The sequence below is a fragment of the Lichenostomus cassidix genome, chromosome 20 (genome assembly GCF_008360975.1).
Source record: "Lichenostomus cassidix isolate B80296 chromosome 20, HeHo_3.0, whole genome shotgun sequence".
In the NCBI taxonomy this organism is placed as follows: domain Eukaryota; kingdom Metazoa; phylum Chordata; class Aves; order Passeriformes; family Meliphagidae; genus Lichenostomus; species Lichenostomus cassidix.
Window position 1 is genome coordinate 6,805,033 of NC_139500.1, and position 15,651 is coordinate 6,820,683.

Consider the following 15,651-nt stretch of genomic DNA (forward strand, 5'->3'; position numbering starts at 1 on the left):
TGGGCTAAATTAATTAAACTGTAGCTCAGTACCCAAAAGAACGATGGAGGAGCAGCAAGACAAAAAAAGACAAAAAAAACAGTGCAGTAAATACAATTGGGTGATGCCTTCACTCAAGAGAAAAGGGCTTTTTTGATAACATGTACTATCAATTTAACTTCTGTTGCCTATGATATACATATTATACTAACTAGCATTACAGAAATTGATATTACTGCAGTATAATGTTAATGCAGGATATGAATATAAATAGTATTGTTTCAGTAATATAATCTGTCCTCATTTCTATCCTCCTCCTCTCAAAACACTGCAGTGCTGTGATTGCCATCTCAAATGACAGATGGAGAAAATTAAAAACTGTAAGTTGTCACATGATTTTCAAAGGTATTACAAACATGAATTTTAAAAAAATGGCTTATTTTCCCTCAATATCATCAATCTCCTGCAGCTCCAAGACGGTATATTTGGGGAGCAGAAGATAACAATCTAGTTACTTTCTTGAAGTAATGCAATATTTATATAACCTGTCAAATAAAATTATTTCATTATTATGAACTGTAGCCTTTTCCCAACAGCAACATCATCACATTTACATACAAAACACCAACACCTATGTTGAGATATAAGGTTGTTGATGTTGTTGACATCCCACCCCTGGAAGGGTTCAAGGCCAGCTTGGACAGCACTTGGAGCGATCTGGTCTAGTGGAAGGTGTCTCTGTCCTTGGCAGGAGGTTGGAACAAGACAAGCCTTAAGGTTCCTTCCAACCCAAAATATTCTGGGATTCAGGGAGACAAGGTTTACCTGTGGTCACACAGGAAGATGGCCCCATAGTCCTGGCGGTGCCTGATGACTCGGCCGATGGCCTGGTTGACCGCCCGGGACGCTTGCTGACTGTACCACTCACGCCCAGACAGATACTGCAAGAGGTGGGAGGGAGAATTAACATTATTTACCAGGGAAAATGTATTCCCTGTGCTGTACAGTCACTATTTTTTTTTGTCCTAAAGAAATAAAAAATATAGAACAGATGTTGGATAGTATCAACCAGATGTTCTGACAAATCTCAAAGAGCTGAGGAAAACCAAATACAGGTTGTGACTCAGAAGTCACACCTGATCCATAGAGCACAGAAAACTCAAGTAGCAATGTCCAGCTTGAGGGACTGTTTCATTTATGGTGGTCAGAACCCTGGCATTACAACAGGCTCACCATACTCTTTAAGACCTGCAGAACAAAATAAATTTTAACACCATTCATTCTTGTGCCTGAAGTAATAAAAAACCAAACCAAACCCAAAACCCAAAAGTCCCAACGCACACGACCACACCCACAAACCAATAATTCCCAAACCAGACAGCACAGGCCATTCTTGCTGCCCACACATTCTCTGGATGAAATAAATCCCTTGGAAAGAGAGAAGGATGACACATATATAAAGATTTTTACTTAAACTATAATTACACCCTTTTTTTGGGCCTATATTTGAGACTGCCAGAATTTGGAATTCTTAACACTATTAAAAAAAGGTGACTGCATTTGTGACAAATTCCCAAGGCTGTTTGAATTTTTTATATTCATGGTCCCATGAGGCTGAGAGGATAACAAAACCCAAAACCCACTGGGAAAAGAGGGAGAACCAATGACACAAACCAGCAAACAGCCAAGAGTGAGAAGCTACCCAGTCTTACCTGTGCACCTGCACCACTTCTCCTCATCTCATCCAGGAACTCCATCTTTAAAATGACTCTGGGCTCCAGTCGAGGGGGATATGGAAGCCCAGTAACGATGACTCCTCGTCCATTTTTGTCTGCAAAGTCCAAGCCTTCACTGGCCTGCAGGGACAGAGTTTTCCAGCATCAACAGGGTTTGAAGTGACATTTCACAGTGATTCAGCAGCTGTTTGCCTTGTTTTTCCATTCAATTAATTCCCTGGCCAAGCATAGTTTATCAATACATTATGAATAGTTTCAACTATATTTCTTTTCTTTTATTACCAGGTGCTTAAACTTGGCTTTTTCCCTCCGCCAAAGCACAGTTCAGCCAACCCTGTTAATGGCTGTCTTGTTCCTGGATAAGTGCAACAGCTGTATTATGAACATGTCAACACCTTTGTTTAAACCTTCCACGCCCTGAGTTGTTGACAAGAGGTGGTAAGAACATAGCAAACCTTCTCTGACAGTAAGAATTAACAGAATAATTTCAAAGCAATAACAGAAAGCCACCAGATTCACCAGACTACAGTGTCATGTCTAGCAGCTGTGCTGTTGACATCCCATCAAGTATTTGTCACTCATGTCCCCTGTATATGCTCACTGTGCTGGCACATCACTTGGTGAAATGAACAGAGTTGGACAGACTGAAAAATAATTAAGGAAAAAAAAGCTGTTTTGTTTTTCAGCTGAATCAATTGTCCAAATCTCAGCAATGAGAATTGAGAGAGCTACATCTTTGCTTCACTCCAACAGCCTCTTTGGAGACTGGGACCAAAGGTTCAGCAGAAGTTGGATCTTCTCCTAGTACACAGTAAACAGCAGCAAAAAGGCTCTAAGAGTAGCTGCAGAAATATTTCCGCTGATTAACGTAAATCAATCTATCAGCACTGCAAGATGAAAAGGAAAAGCCATCAAATGCGTCCAGAGAACATGAAGTTAGTGCAAGTGTTTTAAAGCTAAGCATTATGTTTGGTTTGCAGCAGTGTTGTTTTAACTTGTTTGATTGCAGTTCTCCAGAACAGCTGTTCTCATCTAATGGGTTATGCTTTTAGTGAGCAGCCAACATGAAATACAAGTATGATGCTCATCCATTTCAGAGAAATCCAAGATGCGTCCCTTTAATAAAAACAGGAGTGAATCACGCAGAAACATGACATAATTTTGAAAAAGCTTCAGAGTACTTGTTTTTTTTCCCATGTATAATTACAGTCAAAGAACAAATTTATTGAAATCCAGAATTGAGGTTTTTTTCTATAAATTATATCATCTGGTCTCAGATGATACAAATTCTCAGTTACATTACCTTGCCCCGACACACTGCCAAAAATGCAGCTCCACTGGACTTAGGACAGCTGACTTTATCATAGTAGGCACCAATAACCTAAAATACAAACTGGTTTAAGCAAGAGCAGGAATGGTATTATCCTCTACTAACCAAATTTGACTTGTACACTAAGATCTAAACTGTGATTAATTTGGCTTAGTAAAACTGCCTTTACTTTTAACTAATTGTAAATGTGAGAAGACACTTTCTCAGCAAAATCTTTACGTCACTGTGAAATCCAGAACACATCTGGGAAAGCATAAAAAAATGAATGTCAGATACTTTCAACGAGAAGATGGACCATCCTGTGTTTCTGCAGATCCTCAAGGAAAACAGAACAGGAAAGCAATTCTCAGATATTATTTACTCTACGAAGCAAACAGAATGCCTATAAATAAACAGGATGATACCGCACAATTCTTTAACATCCAAAGCCAGATGAGCTGGGAGGAAAAGTCCTGCAGAACATTAACAAATGCTGACTACTGAAGTGACAGCTTTCCACCAGCTCAATTACTCAGCACTTGTGTATGTTAACTGCTGTTACATCATCAAATTTAAATGAAGACTCAACCCTGCACAGCCAGACAAGAGCAAAATAAGGATGCACAGGAAATCTACACTTCAAAGAAGCACTCAGAGAGTTTTACTTTCATCCTAGGCCAAAACCTTGGGTGTTTCAAACCCAAATATCTCTGAGAGACGGTCATTAAACATAAAAATATTTTCTGAGAATGATAGAGGTATGTAATGCAAATAATCAACCTCTGAAAAGCTTCCTTTGTTCCTGGGTTCCACAAACATTGGCTTTACTTCTTCGATTCTTTTGGCCAAATCATGCTCCTGTCAAACAGAGAAGGAACAGGTCAGAAATGCCAAGTGAGCACACACCACAAGTGCCCACAAGAGTAGAAATGGTCACTACTTCCCCACCACAGCCTGTTTCTCTCTTGCCAAACACAGGAAGAGATGGAAGCAGAAACATGCAATCCCCTAAGCACACTAACAGTGATTCCTTGCAGTTGGTGCACCTCAGACAGATGGGAGAATTCCAGCACTCACCTCCCAGAGTCCCACTCCACAGCATGAAACCTCTGCCTCTGCCTTCACTTTCAAGAAGAAGCACTTAAACCAGAACTGTTCTAGCAAGTCTCACCAGGGACATTCAACTCATGAGCACAGAAGTAACAATAGTTACCGTTGCAACAGTTATAAAATGAGCAAGAAATGCTAATATTGGGATTTTTCCCCTAGAGTTGAAACACTCAGGTTAATTCTAATTTGGAGGTTTAATAAAGAGAAGTCTGGTGGAACTAAATAAAATGTGAGATCAGATGGAATAATATACTAAGATTTTTTTGAGTTTGGTTTCTACAACACTGCACTTCAGTGTATTGTGATCAAAGTAACAGAAGCCTGACCTGGGATTTGACTTTCCAGACATTATGATTTACTTATTAACAAAGAATTTTTCATAGAATCCCAGAATGTTTTGGGTTGGAAGGGACCTTAATAATCATCTGGTTCCAAGTCCCTGCCATTAGTAGGGACACCTTCCACTAGAAGGTTTTTAATTACCATGGATAAACAGAGTAACTACAAACTCTCTGATGCATGCAATCAAACCACCTAATAAAGGCAGAGCAATGAACATACTCTCCAATATTCCAGGCTTTTATCCATGACAGGATATGATGGGAAGAACACCAACAGCCCATGTGGCACAACTCGCACAAGGTTACCTGCAGTGAGATAAGACAAGTGTGCAGCTGAGGGCATTGTCATCCTGGGATGGAGAACATGGACTGCAGAGGAAAAACAACAGCATGGCCTCCTTCCAAAATATTTTCTACTTTCTTGATATGAATGTTTGATTTTGAGAAATCCTGGGCATTAACCCATTTCTGAAATCCACACACTTCACTTACCAATTGTTTTCCCCAGAGAAGATAAATAATCCTCTGAAAACCTACAAAGAAGAAAAATCAAGTAACATCCCTGTATTTCCTTTTCTATATTTTTATATACACTGACCTCCTTTGATATTAATCTAAAAATACCATTTCCAGATCCCAACTGTTCTCCTTCCTGTGGCAAGCACCAACACCAAGGGCAAGAATTAGCAATACTTTGACAATACTTCACTAATACTATGAAATATTTCAATTGATAACACTGAAGATGATCTAAGTTTCAATGCTTCAAAATGCACAGGTAGAAATGGGCAGCCACAAGTTTTATGATTAACAGTAACAACACAAACGTGGGAGTTCTTTAAGAACTTGGCAGCACTGCCAAGCCTGACTAACATTACAAATATTTAAATACTAATTGATGAATTAGGTGTGGTGGTGCTGCAGGGCAAAAAACCAGTGAGTTTGGTTGCTATGGTTATTTACACAGTAAATCATTTTGCTTTGGCTCAAGAAGTCCTTCTCTCCAATGAGCCATATTTATATTCTTCCAGCCCTGACTGAAAACTCACCTGTTCTCTCATGCCTTTAAGTTCCTTTCTTTTTAGTGCCCTGTAGTTCTGTGTACTGTTTCCCCAGAAAACTTATACATGCAGGGAAAAAACCTTACATTTTATAAGACCTATACATACCAGTATCATCATACAGATGTTGTCAAAACACAGTGAACACTGTGAATACCCTCCCTTCAAAAAATCCCATGTTCTAGGAGGGGTGGAATCCCCAACCCTCCTTCTTCAAAAGAAAGTATCTTCAACAGAAATACACTGAAATGGCACATTAAACTTCTGAAAATGACAAATGTAGTCTGAGGGTTTTCCAGATTATGACTTCTCTGTTAAAATCTATTAAAATTGCTGAGTCCCTTTCCAGTTCTTTGTAACATTTGGCCTTCTTTACTGGCAGCAGCACTGCCAACTCTGAACAACAGAACGACAGAGGCAAAATGATGGAAGACCAAAGAAAAGCAAGAATAATGACGATGAAAAGCTTGACAAATATTTGGATATGTTTTCCTTAAGAAGGCAACACAGAGGTGAAAGAGAGGTTGGGTATGGTGATTATCTTTGAATATAAAAATAGTTATTGCAAAGGCCAGTCATGTTTCAAGTCAATTAAGCCTTCAGCAAAAAAAATTTTGGATGGGGTTCAGTGCAGCTCCTGGGAGATGGCTGTGGGTGCAGGTCCCAGCTGAGGCTGGTCAGGGCCATCAAGGACTAACAGTGCCTTGCTATTTGATCCCTTCCAGACCTCCAGTTCTACATTTTCAGTGGTACTGGTTAAAGGGTGCTATTATTCAGCATTTATCCAAGAAAAGCTCTACAGAGATGCCTTACTTCTGTAGCATCCTCCTGTTAGCAGAACCCAAACTGTTGGAACCCAAAACTTCAAAGGAGAATTCCACATAGCAATTCATTACCTTCTTTCAAAGGTGGAAGTAAGCGCAGTTCCATCAGGTCCCCTCGGAATGACCCCAACCCAGAGCTGGTGCTTATCGATTACATGAGGATTCTCTAAGCTAACAGGAAAAGGGCTGGAGAAATAAAAGGAAGATTCCAGTCATAACCATCATATGATTCCCTATCAGCTCCAGAACCATAGAATCACTGAATGGTTTGGTTGGAATGGATCTTAAAGCTCATCTCATTCCTTTCCTCTGCCACAGGCAGGGACACCTTCCACTATCCCAGGTTCCTCCAAGCCCCATCCAACCTGGCCTTCGACACTTCCAAGGATGGGGCTTCTCTGGGCAAACAGAACACTTTAAATCCTGCGATAAAACCCAAATCTATGTGAGCAAATTGTACATTTTTAGGAATGGCACTGTTCCCACACCCAGGTACTCACATCTGCATTTCCATTGTAAATGATGAGAGGGGGGAGAGTGTCCCACTGGTGAGGATGATTGTCCTGACTCCCTGTCGAACGAGCTCATGCATGCTGTACCCAGGGCTGAAACACCAATAGCTTAAAGTCTTCCCTGCATTAAATAAAGAGGAAACACTAAGAAGCAAGTCAAAGTGGAAAAATCAGACTATGACCAGCATATGGCACATTGCACCTGAACTTCTGAGAGTAAACCAGGCAGCATCCAAAGCTAAAATTCCAGATATTCTGCTTTGGTCCTTTCCAGATTTAATTACTATTAACTAAAAAGTTATAGCTCGCTCATAATATAGTAAGAAAGTATCTCCATCCCTGCACTTGCTTGAAAGAAGAACCCCTTCTCCATGAGGGGTTTCCAGTGGGGATAAACCTTCCACCTAAACTTTCCTCACAGTCTGAGAACTGCAAAACCTTTCAAGTTCTACTCAAATCTTTTATGGGATATACATATACATATGTATACACACACACATATATGCACACACACTTTTTTTTTTTTGTGTGTGTGTGTGACACTGAAAATCTGGCATACTGTAAATTATCAACCAAAAGAATATTAGAAAGAATCACATCAGTCATTTCTTTCATTGCTCAGTTTGAGCTTGCTGAAAACCTTGCATCAGCTTCTCACAGACGCAGGCACAAGGGAATGCAAAAACATTCATGTCACCAACAAGAGTAGCCGAATAAAATATCAGCTTTTGTTTCTGATTCTGCTTTATTAGTTTCAGTAATAAATACCTCCCATCCAAGTATCATGTGTGTGTCGTAAATTTACACACTTCAATCAAAGCCTGCAATTCCAAAAGAAAACACTGACGTTTTCAGGAAATCCCCATTAATATCTGCCCAGTGAGTCACTTTCTGCTTAGAATTGCAAGTGAACATTTACTCTTAGCTGAAGTTTTACCCTTCCATCTCATTTGGACAAACCCATCCAGACAATGTCCAAATTCTGGAAGACTTACATTCCAAAATTTAGCAAATTCTATATCTTTCTAACTCACACTAACAATTGGTGCAAATTACTTTGGATCTATGTATAGACAGGCCAGTGAATATCTGCAGACAAGAATAAAGTCACTTAGTCAGGAACCCAAGAAATTCCATTATAAAAGCAAACTGGGATGACAGGGAATGGCCTGGAAGAGGACACCAACCCTTCACATTTGCCTCACCAGCTGGAAACACACTTCTCTAACCCAGCATGACAACTGCCAGGCACCAGTTACCACTTCCTGGAGAAGCTGGGATTGCTGCACATTTTTAGCCTGTTGTGCTGCAGTTATGTCTTTAAGCTTATCAATATTAAATCCATTTTCAAGGTCCCATTCACCAGCCAGAAGTGTTGGGTGTCAAACAGATCCCTACAGCAGCTTTTTCTTTTCCTGGTACAAGAGCAGCTAATTCAAGGAGAAATGGTTTACTGATAGTTTATATGATGATTTAGAGCAAATCATGAATAAGAGCATTTTAACTTAATGCTAAACCACAACAGTCCAATATTGTTGACATAAACAGCATCTGTGCACAGATGACTCAGGCAGGAATCCCATCAGCTATCCCAAGCTATGCCCCTTCTTTGTAGAGAATGATGTTTGAGTTGATAATTTCCACAAAATCCCTGGAAAACAGCTGTTCTTAAATGCTTGAATTATTTCTATACCATTTGTTATATCACTACAAGAAACCAAAGACTTGATCAGTCATGTCTGGCCTCTGCTAGGCTTGCACAAAGCAAAAGTGTCAACATACTCAGGTGTGTTGCACTGGTGCTGGCAAATACTGTTTTTATTTGAAAAATAAATACATTAGAAGGCATCTACTAAACCAGAGAATTATCTCACTGCTTTGTGTTTTCGTGTATAAATGCTCCAAACTGTGCAATAAACCTAAAAGTGTTTGTATTAGCCTCTTCCTGGACCCATCTAAATTTAACCAAATCTACTTGGAATTATTCCTGTATCTTTAAACCCCAATTGAGCAATATCTCAGGAAAATGACATTTGCAGATTACCAAACAGCACTAACTTCGTGCAAACACTTAAGGGGACATATGCAAGCCCACTGAATTATTGGAAATTCATTCTTTGAAAAACGTTACTTTCATCCTCATAAAAAGGACTTTTACTCAAGAGCACTTAACTGAGTAATTAAGCAAATTATTATGAGGCAAATATTTACAAAAATCCCTGGAGAGTGTTCTGTTAAGGATTAGGTAGAGGCATCTGCATGTGTCTTCTCTAATCAGAAAATGTTTTGTTTTCCATCTAATAACTGAAAAATAAATTAAAAAATCATAAAAAATGGCTGCTGCAGTCCAACAAAGCCAAGCTTGGTGCTGCTTTATAGAAGCCTTAGGATAAGCCTGTGATTCAGAAGCCAAGTTTCTGTTCTTCTAAATACAGTTTTGAAGAATGGTTATATTGAGGTAATTCCAGCTCCTAAGTTCTGCAGAGCATAAGGAACAGAACAGGTGAGAGGAGAGAGACAAGGAGAGGGAAAAATCCCAGTTGAACTGGAAAGTATAGGTGAAGCTGAAACTGTCAAGAACTGACAACATGCCCTGAAGAATTTCGGAAGTTGCTCAAAGTAGGTCGTCCCAAAAAACATAAACGTGCCCCAAGGCATGGCATTTTCTGCCTAAGAGTTCACATGATCTGGACAAGATCTCTGGCACATCACATGAACCTCCCCTACAGAGCTCTGAAATGAGCCAATCAGCTAATTTTAACACCTCCACAATGTGAATCATTTCAACAGAGAATGAGAACTTTCTTAGAATTTTCTTTTATACCACCTCTGATAAACATTTTTGGCATCATAATTGTACCTGAACTTCCTTTTTGCCAAAGGCAGTTACAGCCTTATTCAACCAATTTTGTGTTTAACTCAACACAGTTGTACGGAGAAATACAGCTGGTGCAAGGAGAACAGAACACGGCATGAATCTCAGTATCACCCTGAAGGTTGAAGGAGGATTTCCCAGCCTTGAGCTAAAGATTTTCTCTACACCAATGCAAACAACAATTCCATAATGGAGATGACCTTCTTTCACTAAAATAATTGCCTTAGAAGAACTCCAGCAGTGCACAAAGCACCAATGGTACAAGCAATGTTTATATTGACATTGCTCATGTCACCTGCCCTTTAGAAGTAACTGGAAGTGAAAAGCTCCTCCCCAACCCATCATATCCACAATGAAGCTGCACTTGTTTTCTTTCATTTGAATCAGAAAAGAGCAGCTGGGTTTTCAATCCAGCTTTTGCATGAACCTCCCCTAAACCAGTCCTGTACCTTGTTTATTTGAAGATGACGAATTCCAGAGATCTGTCCTTTGTTTCTTTTTCTGATAACCATTATCCACATGAATATGTACCTGAAAGAAAAAGCAAACATTATCAACAATGGCTACAGAAATGAATTTGCAAGTCATCCCTGCAAAAAGCTAGCCCATGTTAAGGGTAATTAAAGTAATTAGCGTCACTTTTATAGTGTTATTAAGGTCGGATTATTTCCTGTCTCTTTTCTATTTTGCTTCCAGTCTTTCGTAACTTTCTAATAAGGAGTGAAAAAGTGTATTGCTATTCAATCAGTCACTTATGGGAGCAGCTTTTCATAGGCTGATATGAGCAGAGACCATAAACCAAATTATCTGGGTATTTCCACCAGCATAAACCACACAGATTAAATGTGGAACACTACTGTGGAGGAAAGATTTGCTTCATTAGGCAACAAAAATAGCATAAAGTCTTAATATGATATCTAGAAAATGATCTGTTCCTAAAATTCGTCATATTAACACATCCCTTAAGTTCCAAACTCTAAATAAATTAAAACAACATTAGGGAGGAGGTTCCATGGTTCTGTTGCACTCACTTGACACTGTGCTAAACTAAAAACAGATTACTGGAAGAACACATCAATTCTTTCTTAATATCAAAATTTTCTGCAATTTCCATTCGCTGCACTTCCATAATTTAATTTACAAGTTTATTTAAAAACTACTGTGTTTCTCTTCGGAATCTAAATTAAACACAGCTCCTTTAGTGGTTTTTTTGTTGTGTCCTTTTTTTATTCTCCCTGTAACTAACATCATCATTTGCCATCCTATCCACATCCTTCCAAGCTTTAGATTCACTAAAAGCACAGACATTAAATGCCATGAGGAAAAAATGCAGCACACAAAGCCTCCCATACCTTGTAATGTTTAGATACTGCCTGACGTGGCAGCAACCCTGTTGTGCCTCCTTCTGGGGGATCGATGCTGAACACTGTCTGCAAAATGCAGGGAAACAGAATGACAGAATTAATTAGGCTGGAAATGACCTCCAAGATCATTTGAGTCCAACCTGTGACAATCCTCACCTTGTCAACCAGATCAGAGCACTGAATGCCACATCCAGGCCTTCCTCAAACACCTCCAGGGATGGGAACTCCACTCCACCCCCTCCCTGGGCAGACCCTGCCAATGCCTGGCAATCCTTTCCATGAAGAAATTCCTCTTATGTCCAACCTGAACCTCCCCTGGCACAGCAGGAAGTGATTTCCTCTTGTCCTATCACTTGTTCCCAAGGAACAGAGCCTGACTCCCACCTGACTCCAACCTCCTTCCAGGAAGTTGTGAGGGTGAGAAGATTCCCCCTGAGCCTCCTTTTCTCCAGGCCAATAACACTCTTAGAAAAATAATCAAGCTGTAATGATAGCTAATTGTCTATATATTAAATTAAAAGTTTCTATCAACAGTCATGCTTTTTCCCCCCTTTCCTGTATGTGATGTCTACAGATGATGCTCTTTCAAACATAAGGCATCCCGGTGCCCTCAATGAAAACAGCTGTGATTCTCAAATATTTACAACTCTCTTAATTTTTCTAAACAAAATTTCTCCAGACATTGAAAGGAATTAGCCAAGCTTGTAAGAGTATCAGCCAGTTACAAGATGTTCTCCAGCAATTAAAAAAAAGTACGATTCCGGGAAACATTTACTTCTGAAAAATAGCCAAAGATATGGTGTACAAAAGAGATTTTTATAAAGGTTCCTTGAAAAGTAAGTAGTGTTCTTTGAAAAGGAAGAAAAAAATTACTATTAATTAAAACAAGCTGGTGATAACTCAAGACTCGAAGACAAGGCTCTGCAAACAGCAAACACTGTTTACCCAACAAAAACTCTGTCCTAGTTCTGCCTGTCTCCAATGGCAAACTATCACCTGGCAGATCCTTTGCAGTAACCCACATGCCTGTCCTCAGCAGCAGAAAAGGGATTAGAGTTTCCTCTTCCAAATTCAAATCTCTTTTTTCCCTATCCACAGCCCAAAAGAGCACACACAGAATTATCCCCAGTCATGGAGAACAGTTCACTGGGATCAGGAGACCTGGCTGCTACTTTTGAATTCTGTCATCTCTCAGCTTTGAAACCCTGAGAAACCAATTTAAATTATGCTCACCTGACCTTCCCCTCAAAAGAGTGACATCTCCCAGTACAAACCCTTTTGGTACCAGTGTACACAAATTGCTACTACTGTACTGGAACAAACAGAAGTTTTGTTTAACCACTGCTATAAAAATACAATGCTGTGTATGCCACTGGGAATGCACCCTCACAAACACCCATGCATTCAGAGTTCAGTATTACAAACATGCCAGGACCATCCAAAACACAACCAGGTAGCTTCTCTTCATCATGCAAGTGTGGAAAAATTGAATACATTTCTTCATTTTTAGTTTTAAACAGGGTGTAATTCTCTGCTGCCCCTTTGGACATGTATATTGGACAGACCATTGGCCCACTCTACCTGCTGATTTTATGGGGCTCAGAATTTTCATAATCAAAGTTTTGAAGTGCACAACAGGGACAGTTGTGCACACGACATGGATACCCACAAGTGTCACATTCAGTTTCTATGCAACTGAAAAAAATTTTGTTCTAGAGATCTCATAAGTTAATAATTAAATGAAAAAAATACAGTTAAATTATCTTTCGTTTGCTTTTTTCCTTAGTCTGTCCTGTTATTTCATGAGATGGTCTCATATTCCCAGACACTGCTGCAAAGTTCAATGACCCAGCTCCACCTGGTGGATGCTAAGCCCAGCCAAAATGTAAATCCAGCATCTCCAAGAGGGAAGATCAGAGCTGCAAAACGACAACCTGGGTAAAAATTAAATTAGACCATCCCATCAGGCAGCAGCTGTCTCCTCAAAAACTATAAACTTGCACAAGTGCACGTAACAGAATAGAATGGATCCAATGTATTTCCACATCTTTTAAACCAACTCTTCTATCCTTCAGATATTTATAGAATCAGCATTAATTACTTACCTGGATAATATCTGAGAGCTTATGCAATCCAGTTGTATTGATAAATACCCCAGTACCTGGAGAGAGCAACATAAGATTACTCTTATACACAAATATCCATTTTCTTGAATATATCCATACATTATTTGAACAGCTCAAAACACTGAATACAATGATTTGAAAATAGTCTCTGAAACAAATAACTTATTTCAAGCTTTTCATCATTATTCAAGATGCAAGGAGAAATATAAAACTGGCATTCCATGTCTGATGCAGTAGGAGAAGCTGTCACCTGAGAAAATTACATACACTTCTTAAAGCTCCTCTGCATTAAAAATGGGAAAGTAGCTAATTAAAGCAGCAATTAGAGGAGCAGTTAAAATAACATATGAAATACGTTGATGGTAGGGATTTGGCAGCAGAAATGATCAACAGATGCACCTGTCAGGCCAGAATGCAAACAGCCTAAAAGGAGGAAGATGCTGGGCAAAGAGAAAGGAAGGGTGGATGTGTTGTCCAAGCATGCCCTTGCAGAACTGACAGTCTCTATTCTAATCCCTTCAATGATTTTTTTGAAGAGTTTGCTGGTAAGAACTAAATCATTTTTTTTACACATGCAGAAGCTGGAGAATTTTCTTACAGAAAGACAAATTAAAAATAAGATGCTGACAGACATTAGAACAGAAGCTTGTTAAATCCACAAAAAGCCCCACAACATATTATGTGATTCTCTACATTCCTGTTTCTTAACTCCATGACCAGGGAAGAACTCAAGACACTAAAAGTACCATCAGCAAAATATCAATAAGCTTCACACCACAATCCATCTGACTTTGGAGAAAAATAGTGTCTGTGCCAAAATCCTCAATGTATGCATGTGGATGTACACATACATGGGTACACACTCAGGTTCTGACACAAAGTAGTTCTTAAAATTAGTTCAGTTACATGAACAGACATAAAATATCTTTCCCAGAAGAGAACCATGCAGGCCTTAACAAAAAGACAAGTCCTCAAGGACCTGTCAGATTTTAGCTTTTAGGAGGTTTATCATTTGATTCTCTCCCCTAACAATATAAATTTCCAGTTACTTACACTACAGAGGAAAGTCTGAGTAAAAGAACTGAAAAGTTCATGCACTTACGGCCTGTAAGAAACTGTAAAATCTGCTCCAGTGAGTCCAAGAGGGAGGATTTGGTCTGATATGTTATTTGGGCCTTTGCAAAGAGATCAAAGATGTAGCTGCAATTTACAAAGGAAAAGCAGAGATGGATAAACATCCTAAAGAATCAAATGTGCACAAATAACGTTACTCTGTCATAGCAACAATTTCACCATCAAGTAGCAAAACATGTTTCTGTCTCCATAACAAAGAAGAATTTACAAGAATACAACTATGAACTTGCTTATAAAGACAGTGGACAAAATTGACGTGGCAGAAAGTACGCTGACCACGTCATTCCCTTTTTCCATCATTCCTCTCCAATGTACAATCCATACTAATTTAGAAGCAGACTGGCATGCAATTTCCATGATTTTTGAATAAATACTTTGAATAAGTACTATTCCCAGAAACCAGAATAGTGCTATAACCCCAACAGCTGACCCTGCTCCACCTGGGCCTAAAATTTGCTGTACTTTTAACATTTAACATTGATAAGAAGATATTTACCTTCCCTCTTTGGTGACTCCCCTACCATTTGGTGGCAGCTGCACTGCATCAATAGCAGTTTCAAGCTGAAGAAAAATTTCTTTAGGAGAAAAGAGGAAAAAAGGGTAAACAGAAAGTCATGTCTGGGACACATCTAAGTGTCTTTTTCAAACTAACTCTATTACAAAGGCTGTTACCAAAGAGAGCAGCCCAGCTGTTCTCTTGAATCTATAAACAAATCAAAATTATCAAAACTAATTTCCTGGATATCAACTTTAAATATTCATATTCAACTCTAAGAATTTCCATGACCTCAATTCCTAGATGAAGCTGAAGTCAGCAGCTAAATGTTAAACTCCTCTTTACAGATGGGGAAACTTGTTCTTGGAAATGCTTTGTATACATGAGACATGTCAAGCTCTTGCTGTTAACTTCAGGTGGCATCATGTTCTGACAGCAGAATGATGCAACTGATGCAATTCCAGCACGCTGACAAGATCAGAAAACACGGGAAGTCCTAACAAAGAAGGAAACACATTCATCTGCCAAACCCCTCTTCTTGGAAAAAAACTAACTAAACATTTCACAAAATTCATGGGAAAAGCCAGACAACTTAAGCCTCTATGAATGTCTCAGTTATAAGTAATGTCTATGGAAACGCTAGATGAGCTTGCTGACCTTTCGAGACTGTTTCAACAACAATTTTAAACAACACAGGAAATAAACTTACTCTTGATCTTTGCTATATCTTCCAGTTCCATGTTCAGTCCTGTTGAAGAAAGTAAAGATTTCAAAGATGTTGTTT

General features: G+C 39.1%; 1 protein-coding gene across 4 annotated transcripts in view; it reads right to left on the reverse strand.

The window, feature by feature from the left end:
* RTEL1 (regulator of telomere elongation helicase 1) overlaps positions 1-15,651 on the reverse strand; it is a 44,570-nt gene that overhangs the window by 19,904 nt on the left and 9,015 nt on the right. For all 4 annotated transcript variants that reach the window (XM_085079241.1, XM_085079242.1, XM_085079240.1 and 1 more), the window contains exons 11-24: positions 15,577-15,615; positions 14,868-14,946; positions 14,340-14,437; positions 13,217-13,272; positions 11,100-11,177; positions 10,197-10,278; positions 6,861-6,993; positions 6,433-6,546; positions 4,968-5,008; positions 4,696-4,781; positions 3,805-3,882; positions 3,019-3,096; positions 1,692-1,835; positions 805-920 (exon numbers count right to left, since the gene is read on the reverse strand). In XM_085079241.1, the coding sequence (XP_084935367.1) occupies positions 805-920; positions 1,692-1,835; positions 3,019-3,096; positions 3,805-3,882; positions 4,696-4,781; positions 4,968-5,008; positions 6,433-6,546; positions 6,861-6,993; positions 10,197-10,278; positions 11,100-11,177; positions 13,217-13,272; positions 14,340-14,437; positions 14,868-14,946; positions 15,577-15,615 (1,222 nt within the window). The remainder of the gene's footprint in view (positions 1-804; positions 921-1,691; positions 1,836-3,018; positions 3,097-3,804; positions 3,883-4,695; positions 4,782-4,967; positions 5,009-6,432; positions 6,547-6,860; positions 6,994-10,196; positions 10,279-11,099; positions 11,178-13,216; positions 13,273-14,339; positions 14,438-14,867; positions 14,947-15,576; positions 15,616-15,651) is intronic.